This window comes from Maylandia zebra, linkage group LG15, assembly GCF_041146795.1.
Source record: "Maylandia zebra isolate NMK-2024a linkage group LG15, Mzebra_GT3a, whole genome shotgun sequence".
Taxonomy (NCBI): domain Eukaryota; kingdom Metazoa; phylum Chordata; class Actinopteri; order Cichliformes; family Cichlidae; genus Maylandia; species Maylandia zebra.
The window spans coordinates 19,874,294-19,893,176 of NC_135181.1; the positions used below are offsets into that span (position 1 = coordinate 19,874,294).

At 37.8% G+C, this 18,883-nt stretch overlaps 4 protein-coding genes across 5 annotated transcripts; all 4 read right to left on the minus strand.

Annotated features, from left to right (window-relative positions):
* Positions 1–550: 550 nt before the first annotated feature.
* On the minus strand, positions 551–4,210 carry LOC101487257 (gap junction Cx32.2 protein). The gene is made up of 3 exons (XM_004550647.4): positions 4,065–4,210; positions 3,083–3,216; positions 551–2,156 (listed from the first exon to the last, which is right to left on the minus strand). Exons 2-3 carry the CDS (start codon positions 3,209–3,211, stop codon positions 1,497–1,499), a joined length of 789 nt encoding a protein of 262 aa, XP_004550704.2. The 5' UTR covers positions 3,212–3,216; positions 4,065–4,210; the 3' UTR covers positions 551–1,496.
* A 1,549-nt stretch (positions 4,211–5,759) lies between these two features.
* Positions 5,760–8,009, minus strand: gja13.1 (gap junction protein alpha 13.1). Its single transcript, XM_004550648.4, has 2 exons — positions 7,812–8,009; positions 5,760–7,224 (listed from the first exon to the last, which is right to left on the minus strand). The coding sequence occupies exon 2, from the start codon at positions 7,194–7,196 to the stop codon at positions 6,345–6,347; it is 852 nt and encodes a 283-aa protein (XP_004550705.1). The 5' UTR covers positions 7,197–7,224; positions 7,812–8,009; the 3' UTR covers positions 5,760–6,344.
* A 1,319-nt stretch (positions 8,010–9,328) lies between these two features.
* gja11 (gap junction protein, alpha 11) lies at positions 9,329–13,311 on the minus strand. Of its 2 annotated transcripts, none has more exons than XM_004550649.5 (4): positions 13,177–13,311; positions 12,263–12,414; positions 11,973–12,158; positions 9,329–10,326 (listed from the first exon to the last, which is right to left on the minus strand). In XM_004550649.5, the coding sequence occupies exons 1-4, from the start codon at positions 13,286–13,288 to the stop codon at positions 9,721–9,723; spliced, it is 1,056 nt and encodes a 351-aa protein (XP_004550706.1). In that variant the 5' UTR covers positions 13,289–13,311; the 3' UTR covers positions 9,329–9,720. The 2 variants fall into 2 exon arrangements, with proteins under 2 accessions (XP_004550706.1, XP_004550708.1); XM_004550651.5 differs by lacking the exon at positions 13,177–13,311 and adding an exon at positions 12,544–12,558.
* Positions 13,312–14,294: 983 nt separating this feature from the next.
* hsdl1 (hydroxysteroid dehydrogenase like 1) lies at positions 14,295–18,679 on the minus strand. The gene is made up of 5 exons (XM_004550652.2): positions 18,227–18,679; positions 16,969–17,414; positions 16,390–16,473; positions 16,028–16,183; positions 14,295–15,842 (listed from the first exon to the last, which is right to left on the minus strand). Exons 1-5 carry the CDS (start codon positions 18,444–18,446, stop codon positions 15,771–15,773), a joined length of 978 nt encoding a protein of 325 aa, XP_004550709.2. The 5' UTR covers positions 18,447–18,679; the 3' UTR covers positions 14,295–15,770.
* Positions 18,680–18,883: the final 204 nt, after the last annotated feature.

Below are 18,883 nucleotides of genomic sequence, written 5' to 3' on the forward strand. Positions count from 1 at the left end.
CAGTAAGAACACACAGCATGACTTATCTAAGTAGTGCTTTTCCTAGTCCACCTCTTTTCAACACAGTAGGCCCACAGCAACAATTCTCATCATTAAGAAGGCCTGTGTAAGTATAGTTGGTTAGTTGAGTACTTTTCTTTTCCTGCATCCTTATGAATCATGTCTTTCCTCAACCTCATGAAGTTGTTTTGGGGGCTATTCAAACGCTTCATGTGTCCATTAAACCTGTTGTGTGTTGTTGACCACTCGGGGGCAGTGGGAACAAGCTTTAAAAGCTGGGCTTTATAAGTTGTGGCCAAAAATTTCTTTTTTTTTTTTAAATTTCCTTTATCTATTTACCCATCTTATTTTCCACATACTGCTTATTGTTACACTTATTTGCCTTGTATGTCTACTGTACAAACTGAACTGGAATGACTGACTGTTAACTTTCATAATTTCAAATAAAGTAAAGAATAACAATTTAAAAAAAAGTTGTGGCAAAAACGTCGACAAACTGCTGTATCTTTACTCCTTTAGCTGCTATGCATTGATTTTAAGAACTGCAAAGTTAAATCATCTGCATGCTTTATTCATCTAATCCACATGGACAAAAAAAAGAACCACAGAGCTGCAACAGTCATTTGCATCATCTTTGTAAAGTTACAGAACTTCATAATCACATACTACTTTTAATTTGTTCTAATAGTCTACATCTGAGTATTGGTATTTATTTCTCCTCACAGATCTGAAATTTGTCCTTGATGTTTTACTTCTTCTCAGTGAGTCATTTATAATAAATCAAATGAAAGAGTTTCCAATACAAAGATAATTAAACATAAACAGAATTTTAAAACAAAATTCAAAACATAAAAACATTTTTTTTCTCAATAATATTTATTAAGATTACACGAGGTACAAAGACAAGCCACATGAAGTCACATATATTAATATATAAACATCAAAGCAAACCATTTTAAATGACATAAATGTACATTTCCAAAACATCCATGTCTGTAAAATCATCAGTACATCAGAGAAACAAAGAAAAAAGACATTTATAAAGCAAAGTAGTGCTAACAGTCATACCTTCTTAGCTCTACAAAATGGTTTTTAGTAAATGCAAACTGCAGCAGTTAAAACATATCAGCAGTGGGTTCAGAAATCTAGTCTTTAGATATTTAGCCCATGTAGTCAAAGGCCACACATCAGACTTTTCAACTAACACCAAAACATGCACCTGTAATATTATGTACAAAACCAAAAGTAAGTTAAAAAGAGACAAAAACAGTTTACTCCAGTGACAATATACCAAACATCAGATTGTTTTAGATGTTTCAGATGTGTGAGTTTATTGCATGAATTTCAAGCATTTAAAATAAATAGCTGTGAAAGACGTTTGTTTTCCCTTTTACAAATGTGTGCCAAAGCTTCTTGCAATGTATCCCTATTAGCCTCTTTGTTATTTGCCCTAGTTAACTGTTCAAATACTGCACATTGGATCAAAGCCGCACTTCTCAGGCTGTGCTGTTACTGAGATCATTGAGGCTAAGTTTCTGATTTTTCAACATGGTATCACTGGTGAAACGGGGGTGAAGGGGAATGGCGGTCATCGGCACTGTTTTGGCCTTTCGTCTGGATGAGCGACAACACAGCAGGTAGAAGATCTCAACCACGTTGAGCACAAGTGACAGGCAGGATGCTACCATCATGAACATGATGAAGATGGTCTTCTCAGTGGGTCGAGACATGTAGCACTCAACAGTGTAGGGACATGGGGCTCGGGAGCATTCAATTAGTGGGTCCATGACGAACCCATACAGATAATACTGCCCCACAATAAATGCTATCTCCAGGAGGATCCTGAACACTATGGAGACCATGTAGTTTCCCAGCAGATTACCTTTAATCTGCACCTTTCCTTTCTCGTTTGTATACTTTGGAGCTTTTGTTATTTCACTGCTAGAGTGGGTCTGTATATATTCTCTCAGCTTTTTCTCTTTGTGGATGACATGCATGACATGACCGAGGTAGATCAGTGTCGGTGTCGAGACGAAGATGATCTGCAGGACCCAGAATCGTATATGTGAGATTGGGAAGGCGTGGTCATAGCACACGTTCTTGCAACCAGGCTGTTTGGTGTTGCAAACCATCTTGGACTGTTCATCACCCCAAACCTGCAATGTTCAGATGACAGTGTTTATTATTATTATTAAAAAAAATAAAAATTAATTAAGGTATTACATTTAGTCACACAGCAGCACAAATCCTATACACTGAAGTGCAAAATCAATGTCCTAACATATAGTAAGCAAGCTGATTTAACTTAACTTTCATACTAGTTTTATAAATGAACTCGTTTTACAGAGTTATCTGTGCTTTTTTAATTGAATAACTGGTACACTTGATTTGCCTGAGTATGAACAGTGCAGACTGGTAGATGCAAAGAGTCACAGACCTGGTACAACTTAGGTTAAAATAATTGATTTGGAAATTTTCTTAGCTTAACCAAATTTTCTAAGTGCATTTAACTTGTTCAGTATGCATATGTACATATAAAGACTATAATATATTTAACAATTATGAAGTTAATTTGAAAAATTCTCATCTTAACTATTGAAATAATCAAATTATTGCAGACCACTGCCTTGCGTTTACACTTTTAAGACAACAAACCAAAAATATATTGTATATTTTACATATTTTGTAAAGTGTTACTCTGTACAATGACCAGGCTATAAAATAGAATTAGGCTATATATCTATAGTAAGATCAACTTTAATAATAAAACTTCAATGTACCAAACCAGTGTTTTTTCACTGTCAGTGCAACCTAGCAAATTTATATTGAGAAAAACGTGTAATTCTCATATCCACTGTAATCCACTGTTTGTGAAGAAAATTTACTCTATCAAAGCATTATTTGAATTTTAGTTTCAACACTGTTTTTATGTGGACTTTTGTTATACCCACCAGAGGGTGTTTTTTTTTTGTTTGTTTGTTTGTTTGTTTTTAATCTGAAAGGCCAAAACTCACAAAAGTACCTAAGGCATGTGAGTTATGTATAATTCTTTCCCTCAAAAGATGAAAAAGTAGAAGCGGACCTTCTCTGCTCCAGCTCCAAGGATCATGATCCTGAAGATGAAAAGCACGCTGAGCCAGACCTTCCCGATGACCGTGGAGTGGGACTGGACCTTATTCAGCAGCGAAGACAGAAATCCCCACTCACCCATGGTTTCTGAAAACAAATAAAGATCCTTAATGACTGATAAGATGTGAATAAATTCAAAGTTTCATCAAATCTAGCCTTCGGCAGATCATTTAGAAAATAAATGTTTTGCTGAGGAGATCATAGTTTGTTTATTTAGCTGTTGCATATGCAGTACACTATATTCAAATTATATCTAACTGAGACAAAACCCTGAATTAAACTTAAATTTTAGAGTCAAATGACTAAACTGGCCTCAAATTTTGAGTCTTTCAAACTTATAGATTGAAGTATCTTATTATTTAAATTATTAACTTGTAGTTTGTTATAATCAATCAGTGGAAATTATTAAACATCACCAGAAGCAGCAGAAAGTCTGCCCTGCTTCTAAGACAATCACATGTACTACTATCCCCAATAACTGTTTAGAAGTTAAAGTAGGAGCTGTGGAATAAATATATTTGATTGGATTTTAAACAAGAATGTACAAGCAACGGATGTTTGTATATGGCTTTCACTATATTTTTATCATATGAAAGAAAAGCCCTTTAGTGCATTAACAGCATAATAACTGCATATCACTGATTTATCCAATCTGAGAAAATACAGAAAAATGTAGTTAATCAGATGTTTACTGTCACAGATTATGTATAGTGTGTCATTTTGTCTCACTAACATACACTCCCTAATAATAATCAGTGCTCATCAGTCAACACATGACAAGATGCATCTTAAGATACCTTAATAATGAGAACATGACATTATTTGAATCTTATTCCAATATATTAATTAAAAGTTTACCCTGTTTACAGTTTATAATTAAAAATAAATGCCTTGTAAATGAGGAGGATTTTTAAATAGGTCATTCTGTAGCTTACCTTTGAGTGTAACAGCTCTTCTTGCAGGCAAGCGAATCAGTCACCAGTTGTAGAGCTGAATGGCAGCGAGCGTACCAAACCAGACTTGTCTATGATACCTTGAACTTTAGATTAGATGGAGTTGTGCAAGCGTGTGAGCTGTCACGTTGTCATGACATCTGGAAATGAGAAATCTCATGTAGACAAAATTGGGCTGAACATGGAAAATGTTAATGATTGCCAAACTTTTAACCGCTTGTACTTGATTTTTTCCCCTCTGTATTGGTTTCATAAGATGATACAGTAGTAGTTATCACTGTATGATAAGCTTCTTTAACATTTTGAATTCAACAACATTTGTCAGTTATGCATTTTTAGTCAAACAGTAACAGAGTCAACGACTAAACGGTGCAAACAGATTACAATGAACATGAACGCTGCTGCATTTTGTGAGGACTCATGTTCGTTTTGTCATTAAAAAAATGCTGAAAGTCCGAACAAACTGAGTAAGTTTAGTATTATAAGCTTCACAAAGACTGAGATATTGAACTGAAATATGCTGAGCTGATATATTTGATCTATAATGTTCCACTTTCTTTCTTTTTTTTCTTTATGTTTTTTTTTATGAAGATATTCTCATTGTCTTTAGATAAACTTTGAAAGTATAGCGCGATCGATTACCAGTCAACCTAACAGCCGCACCCCATTCTGAAGAAATACCAGATTATAGATGGAAAAATTAGTCAGTCGCCACATGATTCATTTGTAACAACCTTGTATTAAACAATTATTTACATAAGTTTAGCAAAATGTAAAATTATTGCATTTCAAAATATGTTAAACAAAACTATCAGCTATTATCACTATTATCAGCTCTGGGAGGCTTTGACTGTTGTTATTTGCCAGTTTCTACACACTGTCACTTCAACTAATGCCACTTAAATAGTTTAATAGTTTAATTATTTATATAGCACATTTAATTACAACAGGAGCATTGACCAAAGTGCTGTACAAGAATACAACATACATAATAAAACAACTTAGAGTATTAAAAGCAAACACCAAATATGAATTAACAAACAACTCTCATGCTGTATTAAAAACCAGTAAATAAAAATGCGTTTTAAGATAAGATTTAAAAAGATTGACAGTAGGAGCCTGTCTGATGTGTAGGGGTAAATTATTCCACAGCTTAGGCGCTACGACTGCAAATGCTCGATCACCTCTATGAACCAGCCTCGACCTTGGTACAGCTAAAAGCAAAAGATCACTTGATCAAAGATATCTAAGGGGGGTATAAGTCTGCAAGAGGTCAATGGGCATTGCACTAGTTTTGCACAAACTGTATATAGTACTTGTCTTAAATTCTCTAAATATTGAATACTTTTTTCTCTTTTTTCCTCTTTATCATAATTATTACCGCTATTTTCTGTTATTTTCTTCTTAATTTAACTGCACACTTCTATATGCTCATGTAAAGCCGAGGAGCACGAGCCAAAGAACTTCATTATGGGTAAATGTGGCTACACTGTTTATCTGTACATGACAATAAAACTTGAAACTAGAAAAACCTAAAAAACTAATGAATAATGAAAATAATTATTAGTTGTAGATATGAAGTCACACAAAATGTGTGTAAATAATGGTTTTTCAAAATAAGGGCTTATGAACTGAAAAGTGTGAACATCTAAAGACAAGAGATTGATAGAAGCAACGTTTCTTCAAGTTCAAGTCATTTATTTCAAACAAATAAGTATACAAAAAAAGCTGCTTACACATAACAAACAACATCATTTTTATCTTTCAGTAGGTAAATCAACTCATAGAAAATGAACAAGACAATACCATAACTTAGAGAACATGACCGAGCATACAGACATTTTTTCTCATTAAACTGTTACAATTTTTTTCATGTTGTCAGCAGAATACTGATGGCAGGATTACTAGCAGTTTACTGTTTATTTGACAGTTTTCCTGCTATAATCTACTTTACAGTAAGTTGCTGTATTTGATGATTTGCAGTATAGAACTGGCAGCTAAAGTTTGCTCGTATAATATAAATATGTTAGTATTGCACCTTTTAGTAATAGATTTTCAGGCATATACAAAGGAATGGAAGCAAATGCTAGAAGAATATATAAGTAAAAATACAACAATGTATTATGTGAAGACTTTTCTAAGCACATACTAACATATTAATGCAGAATGACAAAGCTTTTCTATTGTCTTTCAGTCCCTTGGATGTATCTGAATGCAGACACCGAGCAAGATAATACATTTTAATTGTCACAGACATGGTTTTTAATGACCGCTCAGGAGTCGTTTCTCATCCTTGGCCCCATCCAAGCTCCCTGCAACACTGTGGCTGGCTTCAAGATCTGCATTCATCCTGTTCTGCTTGAGGGCTTCCTCTGCAGTTGGCCACCTTGGACCTGAGAGGCTAGCAGGATATTCTGGAGAGGTAAACTTATGAGGGCGACGTCTACACCTGACCCTTTTGCAAATCAGGTAGAACATCTCAATGACGTTCAGAAACAGAGAAACACAGGCCACCACCAGCATGAAAATAATGAAGACGGTTTTCTCTGTGGGTCGAGACATGTAGCACTCAACAGTGAAGGGGCAGGGCTTTCTAGAACAGGGGAACATGGGGACCATGACGAAGCCGTACAAATAGTATTGTCCCACAATGAAGCCGGCCTCAATAACTATCTTGACCGCAAGCTGGGTCAGATAGCTCCCCAGTAGATTCCCCTTGATTTGCACCTTCCCCCTTTCATCTGTGTATTTGGGCCTTTTGCACTGGGTGCCACCAGGGCTGGAGAGCAGCTCCCTCAGCTTGTTCTCCTTGTGGATGATGTGCATGGCGTGGCCCAGATAGATGAGTGTTGGCGTGGAGACAAAGATGATTTGGAGCACCCAGAAACGAATGTGCGAGATGGGGAAAGTATGGTCGTAGCACACATTCTCACAACCAGGTTGCTGAGTGTTGCAGACGAAATCTGACTGCTCATCACCCCAGACGCTTTCAGCACCTGCACCCAAAACCATGATTCTGAACAGGAAGAGGACGCTCATCCAGATCTTGCCAATCACAGTGGAGTGTGACTGGACTTTTTCCAGCAAGGTTGACAGAAACCCCCAGTCTCCCATCTTTAATGACAGTGTTTAGCCTCTATTTCTGAAAAAAGAAGGCAAACGTTGTAAAGACATAACACCACACCTTATTTCTGAAACATTAACTACAACTTATTCTTTAATCAATAAACTCCTGGTGAATGAAAAGAGCTTACAGCTCTTTAGATAGATCATTTTATCTCCTAAAACCTGAGAAGGAAGAAGAAATTACAGTATTCTGACCCTTGAGCTTTTGGATCAATATTTTCCACACATAATCATTAATCATTAGAAAACGGAAGAACAAGAGACACAGTGTCATCAGACAAATGAGTAAAAGTGAAAAAAAAAAAAACTTTAAAAAATGTTTCTTTTAAAATAAGTACATGCAAATTTTTATGCATACAGAAAATTAAGCTATAATATGATTAAAACTATACCATAAATAAAATTAACAAAGAAATCTGATGCTGTTAATGTAATCAAAAAATAGTAATTATAACTGAAAAGTAAATTAACAACCAGCCATGTACTTACGATAAAGTAAGAAATGAATCTTTAGTGTGAAAAATTCCAATATAATAACAATTTTCTCTAATTGATAAAATGATCGGTTATCTAAAGCAGAGGAGAGAAACCGTTACATCTTACCTGTTGATCTGCTCAGAGAGGACTGAGTCTCGTTGAGAAAGATCACCAACTATAGTTGGACCTTGGATTTCTGGGCTCTGATCAGCGGCTGAGTTACGCAACACACATCTGTGAGCTAACAAGAGCAGGAAAAGTTTAAGAAACACCAGACCAAGAGGGCAGCGGGTGTAATAATTGACAAGTGTTCAGTTCAGTTGTGTCAGTGAACCGCCATTAAAGTTTGAAAATAAATAAAATAGGAATGTGTGTGTGTGTGTGTTTTCATGTATTTACATTTTTTGTGTGTGTTATATACAAATGAGGAAGAGGAGGAGTAGCATGATGAGTAACTGTATTAGTCTGAATTGGGAGGTTAGTTTGAAATTTGCACTCTATGTGAAACCATTAATCATGAATGTGTCAGAAGAGAAGAAGGTCTTCTGTCAGCTGCACAGTCGGCGAGCAAGAGATGTCACTTTAAAATAGCACTGGAAGTTGAAAATAAGGTGCATGTGTTCAAAATATATGTATTTATCAATTTCATTTATTTGTGTATTTCACACACAAATGAGAACTATGCACATGGATGATGAAGTACTGTGTAATTCCCAGTTGGGAGGCTAGATTGGAATTCGCGCACCTTGCTAAAACATTTGTTGATTTAGTCAACAAATGTTTTAGTCATGAGATTGTAGATAAGGTTCAAGTAGATGAACTGGTAAGTTTTGTGACTCACAGTAACATTCATAACCAGCTGTTTCCTGCCAGAATCATCAAAACATCACGCCCTGCAACCAGGAAATTATTCATAATCTGTGGGATTAGAAAAACCGTTTACTGTCACTTTTCTTATGCAGGTCAAAAGCTAAGCTAAAGCTAAGTGGTAGTAAATTAAGTTTTGTTAAGTTTAGGCAGAGATAGTTTAGCTCTAATCTTTTTTCTGTTTCTTATTGTACATTTTTCTGATGCTATTAACAACAAATGTGGCTGCTGTGGCTCAGGCAGTAAAGGAAACTGCCTATTAATCGCAGAGCTGATAGTTCAGATGTGCAAATAAAGACACTGAACTAACTACCAAATACAAAAGAAATTGTCCGTTACATTTTAAAGAATAAATTGCATATATTTTTTCATTAGATTCAATAAACACTAAGTTTTCAAAAAAATTGAATTTTCCGGCTTTACAGGGTTAATATATTTTAGGTCATTATCCAGATCCAGATTTCATCAGTTTTGTAAGCATTACACAACTGCTACTCCATATACACACTTATACATTAATGGTCCAGTTTTAATTTTTTAAAAATTAACTAAAAAAAAAAAAAAACCCAACAAAAAAGCAAATGTTAATATTGTGTTTGTGTATCTTTGTAAGAACTGGCAACCTCTCCAGAGTGCAACACCACCTCTTATCTCATGACAGTGTGAATGAACGCCAGCTACCCATGATGCTAAGATAGATAAGGGATTGAGAAAATTGATGAATGGAGGTTTTGTTCATTTTAAATTGAGGAAATTATTGTATGGGACATTGCACATAAAAATTATTTGAACATTTATTATGTATGTTCCATTACTTTTACATACAGGGTGGTTCATAGCATAAGAACAGGACAGTGACATTTCAGTCACATCTGGGTCTTTATTGAAGGTTTATTGAATCAGCATTAAACATTATTAAATGTATTAAAAGTGGAAAGCAGTTCACTACAATCATGTAATGCATTAACAGTAAACTCCAGTTGTCTATTGTGAAAAAAATGTAATTTTCTGCAGCCCTTTGCATGTGACTGAGTCTTGTTTGCAGAAGCTGGCCATTTCCCTCCCACCTGCTCTATTTAGTGCACACACAAACACACGTCTCCAAAGCCTCCAGAGCATACAAATACTGCCAGGAACCGCATGTACAACCTATTGCTGGGCTTATACATCAGATGTGGATCTCCCCCATGTTGTTGTTCTCAGGTGATCCATTTCTAGGAGCCTCACTGACTCCACTCGTGATGCCGTTCACCCCTAACTTTCGTCCTTGCAGCTCCAGCTCCAGGTTGACATAATTCTGAATCATCTCGTCCCGGTTTTTAAAAGCCTTCCTTTCTGAGGGTGGAGGAGTCACTGGGGTCACAGTGTAGTCCTGTCTCCTCGCCATGCATTCCTTCACCGCTTTCACACACAGATAGAACAGCTCCACCAGGCTGAGGACGAGGGAGACACAAGCCGCCACCAGCATGAACCAGATGATGACCGACTTCTCTGTGGGCCTGGACAGGAAACAGTCCACCTTGTGCGGGCAGGGGAAGCGGGTGCAGACATAGCGTGTCTGTAGGGAGAAACCATAGAGAAGGTACTGACCCACGATAAACAGAACCTCGAGGGCAATCTTGGCCAGGAGATGGAGGACGTAACTGCGCAGGAGGCGGCCACGGATGCTGATCTTGCCGCTGTTTTTGGTGTACTTGGGAACTTTATAGGCCCTCCTAAGGAGCAGATTGGTTTGGTCATCCAGCTCTTCCTGCTTCTTCATCCTTTCCTTCATCTTGGATTAGAAAAGCAAGAACACAGAGTTATACATTTTCCAGGAAACAGATAAACCTTAATTCTGGCAGTGTGAACAAACTCTCACAGTTCCAAAATGTTCTGCCAAAATATGGCTGAACAGTTACTCCAAACTGCCACACTGTTCCAAGCTGTGTTTTCATTAACATTTTGGCTAAATGTATGAGCACAATATAAAATATCAGAGCAATGTTAGCATATGGTGGAACAGCTAATAATGTGCGTTGGAGAAGCACTGAGAAGCTTTTTTGTTTCTTTAAACTAGCACTAGAGATTTGTCCTGCTAAGAAAACTCCTTCTTAAGCCATCAAGAAATGGTTTGACTATCAATCCATTGTCTTCCGCTTCCAATTCAGGGTTGCGGGGGTGGGGGCCTGGAGCTTGCCCCAGGTGTCCACCCGGGACAGGTCGCCAGGCTAACATATAGAGAAGCTATTCACATCTATAGGCAATTTGGAATCATCAATTAACCTAACCCCACTAAGTACATGTCTTTGGACTGTGGGAGGAGCCAGAACTCATGCGAAAACAGGGAGAAAATGCAAACTCACACGGCACAGGCCTGGCCTGATGCTGGAACTGAACTCGGCACCTTTGTGCTTTCAGGCAACACTGCGCCATCATGCTGCCCCATCCAGAGTGCACCCCACCTCTCATCCTAAGGTAGCTGGGATAGACTCTAGCACTGCCACCCAGTCCCATGAATGTTTGGCCACCAAGGTGAAGAAAACATGAAATCAAATGTTGTGTTTACACTGGATCATTTCCAGCAGTGCTTGTAATATAAGCCCTTTGCAGGTTCCTTCTTTCAGCCAAAACAAAAGCTTTGGAGACTTGAGTCTACTAGCTGCACATTACCAGCAAATGTTACATTGTAAGTTTGGTTTATGTTTGACTTGGTTAGCCTGCAAAAGTGTCCAGGTCTTTATTAGCAAGTTATTTACTCTAATGGAAACCGGAAATATGGACAAAAGCACTGGACCACACCTCTTAATGTTTGAATTTTCACTCCAATTGCCACAGGTGTATAAATTCAACCACCCAGCCATGTAGTCTGCCTTTACAAACCTTTGTCATTCTAAAGAGATCACTGAATTCAAGTGTAACTGTAACAGTATACTACTGTTGCAACAAGCCAGTTGGTGAAACGTCTTCCCTGTCCGTATTCTTGCGAAATAGAAACAGACTCAACAATAAGTCACCAACACTCTCACTTACTCGATAACTACAGAGCTTCAAACCTGGAGCTGTTCAAACCTCTGGCATTAATATTGCAAAAACTGTGTGCCAGGAGCTTCATGGCATGGAGCAGCTCCTGTAGTCAAAATGTGTTGATGTCCCAGGGCTTTATTCCAAATATTGTTGCCATGTTAAAGCACACATAAATAGACATACTCATAAGGTGGAAAGAATAAAAGCTGTTATGTCTGGGGTGAAAAATAATGACGCAGTCTTAAGCTTCCTCTTTAAGTGATAAACATTAATGCTAACGATGGCGCAAATTAACTTCCCATAAAGGGTGCTAAAAGGATCTTCTCTTCCATGCAATTGCCACTCCCTTATAGGTGTGGCATGCATGACAAAAAGCAGTGATACAATTGTACTGCACGTACTGCAGCGACACACCTTCTTTTCAACGTGGATAACATGAAGGACGTGACCGAGATATAACAGCTTTGGAGTCGCTATTGCAATAATCTGAAGAAACCAAAAGCGCACGTGAGAGATGGGGAAGGCCAGGTCATAGCAAACGTTCTCACAGCCGGGTTGCTGAGTGTTGCACACAAAGTCAGACTGTTCGTCTCCCCAAACCTGAATGAGATCAGAGGAAAATTAAAAATGTTATTTAAAAAAAACACCATAAAGCTATAATCCTGGTTTTCACTCAGATATGTCCTATAAAAACAGCACCAAACCTTCTCAGCACCAGTTTGCAGGACCATGATGCGGAAGATAAAGAGCACCGTGAGCCACACTTTGCCGATCACGGTGGAGTGGCTCTGCACTTTATCCAGCAAGTGGCCCAGTAGATCCCATTCACCCATTTCAATCACCAGCTGTCCTGCTTCTGTTAAAGAAGGTACAGATGAAATAAACACGGAGGCAGATAGACACAGCAGTCGAAGGCAGTCATTTCTGAAGGGATGCGTGGGTGATCTCAGATGTGTATATATTATTACAGAGAGTATTTTGTAACCTGACTTGCAGTTCAGGTCAGAACAGACAGCCTCACTCACAAGGCCAACTTTTTATCACTTCTTGCAGCCTTGTGACTGTGCAGATAGAGGCCACGGCTGCTGATTTCAAGTCTCCAAAACATACTTATCTGCTGGACACTGAAACCTTAGCCTTGGTTACCGCCAACCGCCGCCAAGCATAATTCAAAGAATTCCAGAAACTGAGCTTAAACTGTTCATAAAGAAAGTTTTTGCAGAGTTCATTTTAGATGATGATTTTAAAGCTGATACTGTTTCACGCAATATTCGGTGACGCTTCTGTGGCTTTTCTGGCCCACATTGCATTATCTTTGGATTTTAAATTACTCTAAATACATGATTTTTTGCAGCTGGCTTGTTTTGCCTTTGCCAGCTCTGATCCACATTTGCATGCTTACACTCAGTGTCTCATAACAACAACCATTAAATAAAATTCAATGATGAAACGCAGTTATCCTTGCAAATAAAACCCAAGTCATAACAGAGACATACTCCAACATCAGTCCATTAACTATTATTTTTCTACAACATGTACATCATTATCACTGATTTTCTTTCTTTCTTGAATGGTGAAATCAGAGATAGACTGCATCTGTATATAAAAATCAACTTACCAGCTGACCAAACTGAAAAATTGAAAAGAAAAGGTGGCTGAAGAGAGAAGTACCTCAAGAAGATGAGGAGAAGAGAAAGTGAAGAAGAAGCCGTCCTTGTTTTATTGTTCATTCAGCGACTTATCTGGAAGGACACCATCCTAACCACAACAGCAACTCCTTGTCTTAACAACAATTCAGACGTTCTGCTGAAGTGTAACCAGTCATTGGTTTATAATATAATTTCATTTTTGTTGCATTTCAGCTTTGTTGGACAGTGAAAAGAGAACGTGATCGTCTGCTGTACGTTTTCTAATTCTTTTTAATATTGGGAAATAAAGGAAGATTCAGGAGATGAACTAATGCAGAAGCTCGTAAGCATGACTGACACTTCAGGAAAACGGTGTGAATAATGCGGTTAGCTGAAAACCAAAATTAAGAATTGAATCATATGTAAAAGTCCCTTAAATGAATCTTTCAGAGCTTCCTACGCTTTTTCTTACACAAGTGAAACATTTGCTCAAAATCAACAGTGTTTAAATTTTTGTTAGCTTTCCTGTCAGTATTTCACTAATGTCCATAATCCATGTGGTCTTTTTCAAATTATTGCCCCAACTGTGAAAAATTGCACACGAGAAACTGGAAAAAAACTCGATAACCTCTCTGAAGGAATGACCTTTTACCTAGACTTAGCTGTGTGAGTTTTTTTTGCTGTTGCTTATAGTATTTTTGCTTAAGCAAATGTTTGTCTTTTCACCAGCACAGTATTCAGACTCTGGCGTCATATTTAAATCCTACCACAGAAGGGTTTGCACAGCACCGTGTCTGTTTACTACAAACCACCACACTGCGGGTTCATGAGGTTTACAAGTTTCCTCTAAGGTTTACTCTGACCCAGGTCATCTGTGGGGGTTACAGACTGAACTCTGGAAGCCTGCATCGTCTCTGCTCTGTAAATAATTTACTCCGTACTTACACTTTAAAGAGAAAAACAAAGCCTGGCCTTCACCTTATTGATCAGTCATTGTATCAGAGAAGACAAACATGCACAAGTAAGGCAGAGGGCTGAGGTTTTATAAAAATATGGTTCAACATAAAAGACAAAAGTTACAGTACACACATGAAAACAACGTCACAAGTGATGTTGGAATGGAGGAGTTTTATTGGTCTGATTATGTGCTACAATAACACACGGATTTCACATTCCAGCAATCAATTAACATAATTAATCTCAATGTGTGTGTCAAATATCACACAAATGATTAACTAAAGCAGACCTATTATATTTTTCCACATTCATTTTCTCATATATGTGCTGTAATAGTTTAGGTTATTCATTCTAACCCACCTGCTGTTCAAATCTTGTGTTTGTGAGGGACAGCCAATTAGTTGGCTTGAAATGAGGAGTTAAAAGTGGTCGAATCAGTAACGAGATGGAAATTAGCATAACAGGTCCACTTTAAGCAAAATGCTCTCATATCAAATGTCTTAAATATTGTTTCTTAATAAAATAAAATACCATAAACTTCAGTACACCTTTAAATTGGAGATGCTTGAATATCACACTTCATTCACTCGTCACACACTTATCTGTATGTAAACACTTATATATATATATATATATATATTTTGCAACAGATAAACACCACACTGTATTGTAGAAAGCTTGACATTTAAACTCTTTGTTTGATTAGACCAGCAAATCAAAGAAGCCGAGGATACAATCTCGGTGCAAGAACGAGTTGAAATATAAACTATTTTTTTTACTTTCAACAAACATGTTTGTAGCATCTGGATGAGGTTTCCCGTACAGCTTTTTTATACAAACACATTGATGAAAAGGCTATCACATATTATTAGCCTGTTATTTTTGTTTTTGGCTCTGTGTATGTGTCAGATGCGCGTGGTCAGAGCAAAAAGTTTTTGGTTAGAATGAAGTCACATGGTATGTAGATTAATAGCAGATAAAAGCAAACCTTATCACAGTGCAAGTCAAAATACTTTCTTAAATTTATTCTTAAATCTAAATCAAGCCTAACTCCTTAAATTTAGACTTGTGTAATTAGTGAATTTGTTTATACTCGTTTCACTTCGGCTGTGTTTGTATTATATTGCTCTTATTTGTCTCACATTTAAGGTGAGGATTTTGATATTGTCTGCACTTATACACAATGTTCTCTTCCACTGAAGTGTTTTTGAAGATACACAGGAGGTAAAATGAGTTTCACTCGTATAAAATGGTTTCTGTGCACAAGACCAAACAAAGTCTTATTGTTAGGCTCCAATAATAATTGACAAGCTTGTAAATCCAACCCAAACACAGGTCTGGAAATAATTAAGGTTGTCTGGCTTCAAAGTAAACGCTGGATGTCACAGATTCATCAGACCATAATCTAGTAATGCAGGAGCAATGTTGAAAAAATGTTTGTACTTTTACTCATCATTTTAGATGAATTCCACTGCAGGTTCTTTATTAACTAATACCCAATCAATAGAAAGAAAACGGTAGTGTCAGCCTTATCAGAGCATCAAAGTTCAACAGATTTAATAGCAGAAGAAGCTGGAATGCAACAAGATTCGTGTAACAACAAGACCCAGTGCGTCAGATTAAGCTCTTAGCTTGAGCTAATGAGCACTCGTGATCCGAGAACCCAGATCCACTCTGGAATGCATCTCATCAATCCGTACTGCAAAGACAAAAAGAGAAGAGAACAGGATATGGAAAAAGTATTTAATGTTTTCAATTCTGGTTTCACAAAAGCTTTAACAGTATCAGAGATCATCTCACTCAGAGTAATATACTTCACATTTTTTACATTTTCTGTGATGCTGTCAAAATAAAAACTGATGACATGACTTCATTTCAACTGACCTGCAGGGTATGAGGCCAATATCCTGTGGTCCTGTTTGAGACTCCCAGAGTGGAGATGGCATGGCGAGCATAAACTTCTGGCTTTGGTACAAACCAGCCTTCTCTTCGTGATGGTGATGAAGATGATGATGATGGCTGCTGCTCACTTGAGGCTATCTAAATGGACATGGACAAAGATGAAGTTAAGCAGCTTGATTTCATCGATCTCCCTAGTTTGATAGCCAATTTCATACATGATGTGCAAACACGACAAGCCACAAATTAGCATCTATCAGAGTAATAGCAGTGGGGATCGTGGATCCAGCCAGACTTTTGCTGCCAGATTTCAGGTCTTACAGAACAGCTACTGTTAAGATATTTACCTGGAAGGGGAGCAGACTCTGAATGAATATGCCTTTGCTGCTGTACTCAAGGTGAAGAGCTCTTGACAAATGATCCAGGTATCCCTGAAATGTCAGAGGAAAGGTTGCTGTTGTCAGGAAAAAATAATGTTGTTGTGACTGGGACTATAGCCAGCACACAGAAGAAATGGAGATGACAGTTCAAAAACCTACATAATTTACTTTAAAGAGCGGCTTACTCTGCTGATTCTCAAACCTTTTTCTGGCTGACACTACTTTACATACTAAAAAAAAGTTACATTTTTAATCAATCATTAACAAACAATCATGGTTCAAAACTGAAAACAGAAGACTAAAACTTATTTTGCATAAATCCTGTTTGTTCAGCTTAGTTTTACAACATATTTTCCACCAGCAGTGGATCTACTTGCCACAAATCAAGAGCTAATACTTTAAGGGGATAGTAGTAACAACAGATCTTCAAATTGATCAGAGACATCAATGTGCTCTTCATCATATTACAAAGGATCTATACAGGCTATAGATATGTTTTACTGGCACGTCTCCATGCCTGCAGACTGTAACAGTGATTTGTCTCACAGTGGAGGCGGTGAGCGTCACTCTTCCAAGAAGAGGTCTGCAGCAGGCACCCGATGATATATTGACCACGGCACCTCTGCTGCGATCCACCATCCCCGGCAGAACCAATCGGGTCATCAGAGTAGTGACTGCAATGTTCCTGTTCACCAAATCCAAGAGGTGCTGTTCGGGCACTTCAATCAGGCTCTGGGGTGAAGCCAAAGATTCATCGACACAGTTTACCAGGAAGCCAATATCTTTACCCCTCAATGCTTCTTTGATGGGCTTGCAGGCCACTTGGTCCAGGGAGAAGTCAGCTGAGACCACAACAGTTTCCACTCCATAATTCTGGGAGAGGTATGCACTCATGTCTCTAACAGAGGAGGGGTCCCGAGTGACAAAGATGATGCTGATGGCATGCCTGGCCAGCTCCTCTGCGTATGCTTTGGCTACAGGCTCCGATGCACCTGACAAGAGAGATGACAAAGTCATGCCAGAGAGAACAAAAAAGTTTGCAGCAACATTATAGACATTGAACCAGTTACAGTGCTGTGAAAAAGGATTTGTCCCCTTCCTGATTACTAAGCTTTTTGCATATGTTGTCACATTTAAATGTTTCATCATCATACAAATTTTAATATTAGAGAAAGATAACCAAAGTAAATTTAAAATGCAGCCTTTAAAAGATGATTTAGGACATTCTGCTTACTCTATTATGTTCTCTACCAGAAAATCTTGATGTAAAATATCTGGTCATCAGTTCGTACCCTGAAGCTCAAGCACACTTGGGTTATACAGCAGAACAATGATCCAAAACACCAGCAAGTCCACCCCATAAAGGTTTTGAAAGGGCCTAGTCAAAGTCCGGATTTAAATGCTTTGGCGTGACCTTAAACAGGCCGCTCATGCTGGAAAACTCTCCACTGTGGCTGAATTCATACAATTCTGCAACGAAGAGTGACCCAAAATTCCTCCAAAGTGATGTGAAAGACTCATTGCCAGTTATCACTGGTAGATGGTACTTCTTGCTGTTAAGGGGGGCACAACCAGTTATTGGGTTTAAGGGCCAATTTTCTTTTTCACAAAACGCAAGGTAGGTTTGGATAGCTTGTCTCCCATTCATACATGCAACCATGATTTAAAAACTGCATTCTGTATATACTCCCGTTGACTTTGGCTATTGTTAATGAAATAGATTCATGAAATATGAATTTAATGAAATAGAGTTTACTTCAATTATGATATAACAGAAATTAACTCTGCTGCGGCCCATCCTTACCATAAACGACAGCCCAGTCACCATATCTATGGGTCAGCTTCTTACTTGGGATCAATCTGGGCAGAAAATGCACCCTAACCAACGTGCAGCAGTCGCTCAGCAGGATCACTGCCCTGCTGGCCGTGTACAGAGCACCGACCAGCGCCAGGGTTTCAAAGTAAGAGTTGCACGTACGAGAAATTTCTCTGTACAAAAACTGAAAGCTGTCAACCGCCGCCATATCCCACGCTGGAGTTGATGATATAATTTGCTAACTAAAGCTTATTCGGTGATGTAACGCTGGGACCTGTACGTGAATAGGTTAACGAATACTTCAGACGTGTAAATGGAAGCTACAACTAACCCCACATAGTAAAATTACTAATAAAAGCTGTAAGAATTCTCGTTTAAGAAGCAGGTATGTCTCCTCTGCTACACCCGGTGAAAACAGCAAAACATTGGGTCACGTGACAGTGTAGAACAGCAGTGCTGCATTCAAAACCGTAACAAAAAATCCGTCTAAATACTTTTACCTCATGTTGAATGATTTTTAAATATATTCAATAAGGTTGAAATATTCTTTAATTATCCCATGACAAACAATAAAAGCAAGTATAAACTCTAAAATTAATCCAAAGACATCCTAAATATCCAGATTTTTATTAGGAAAGCCAAATT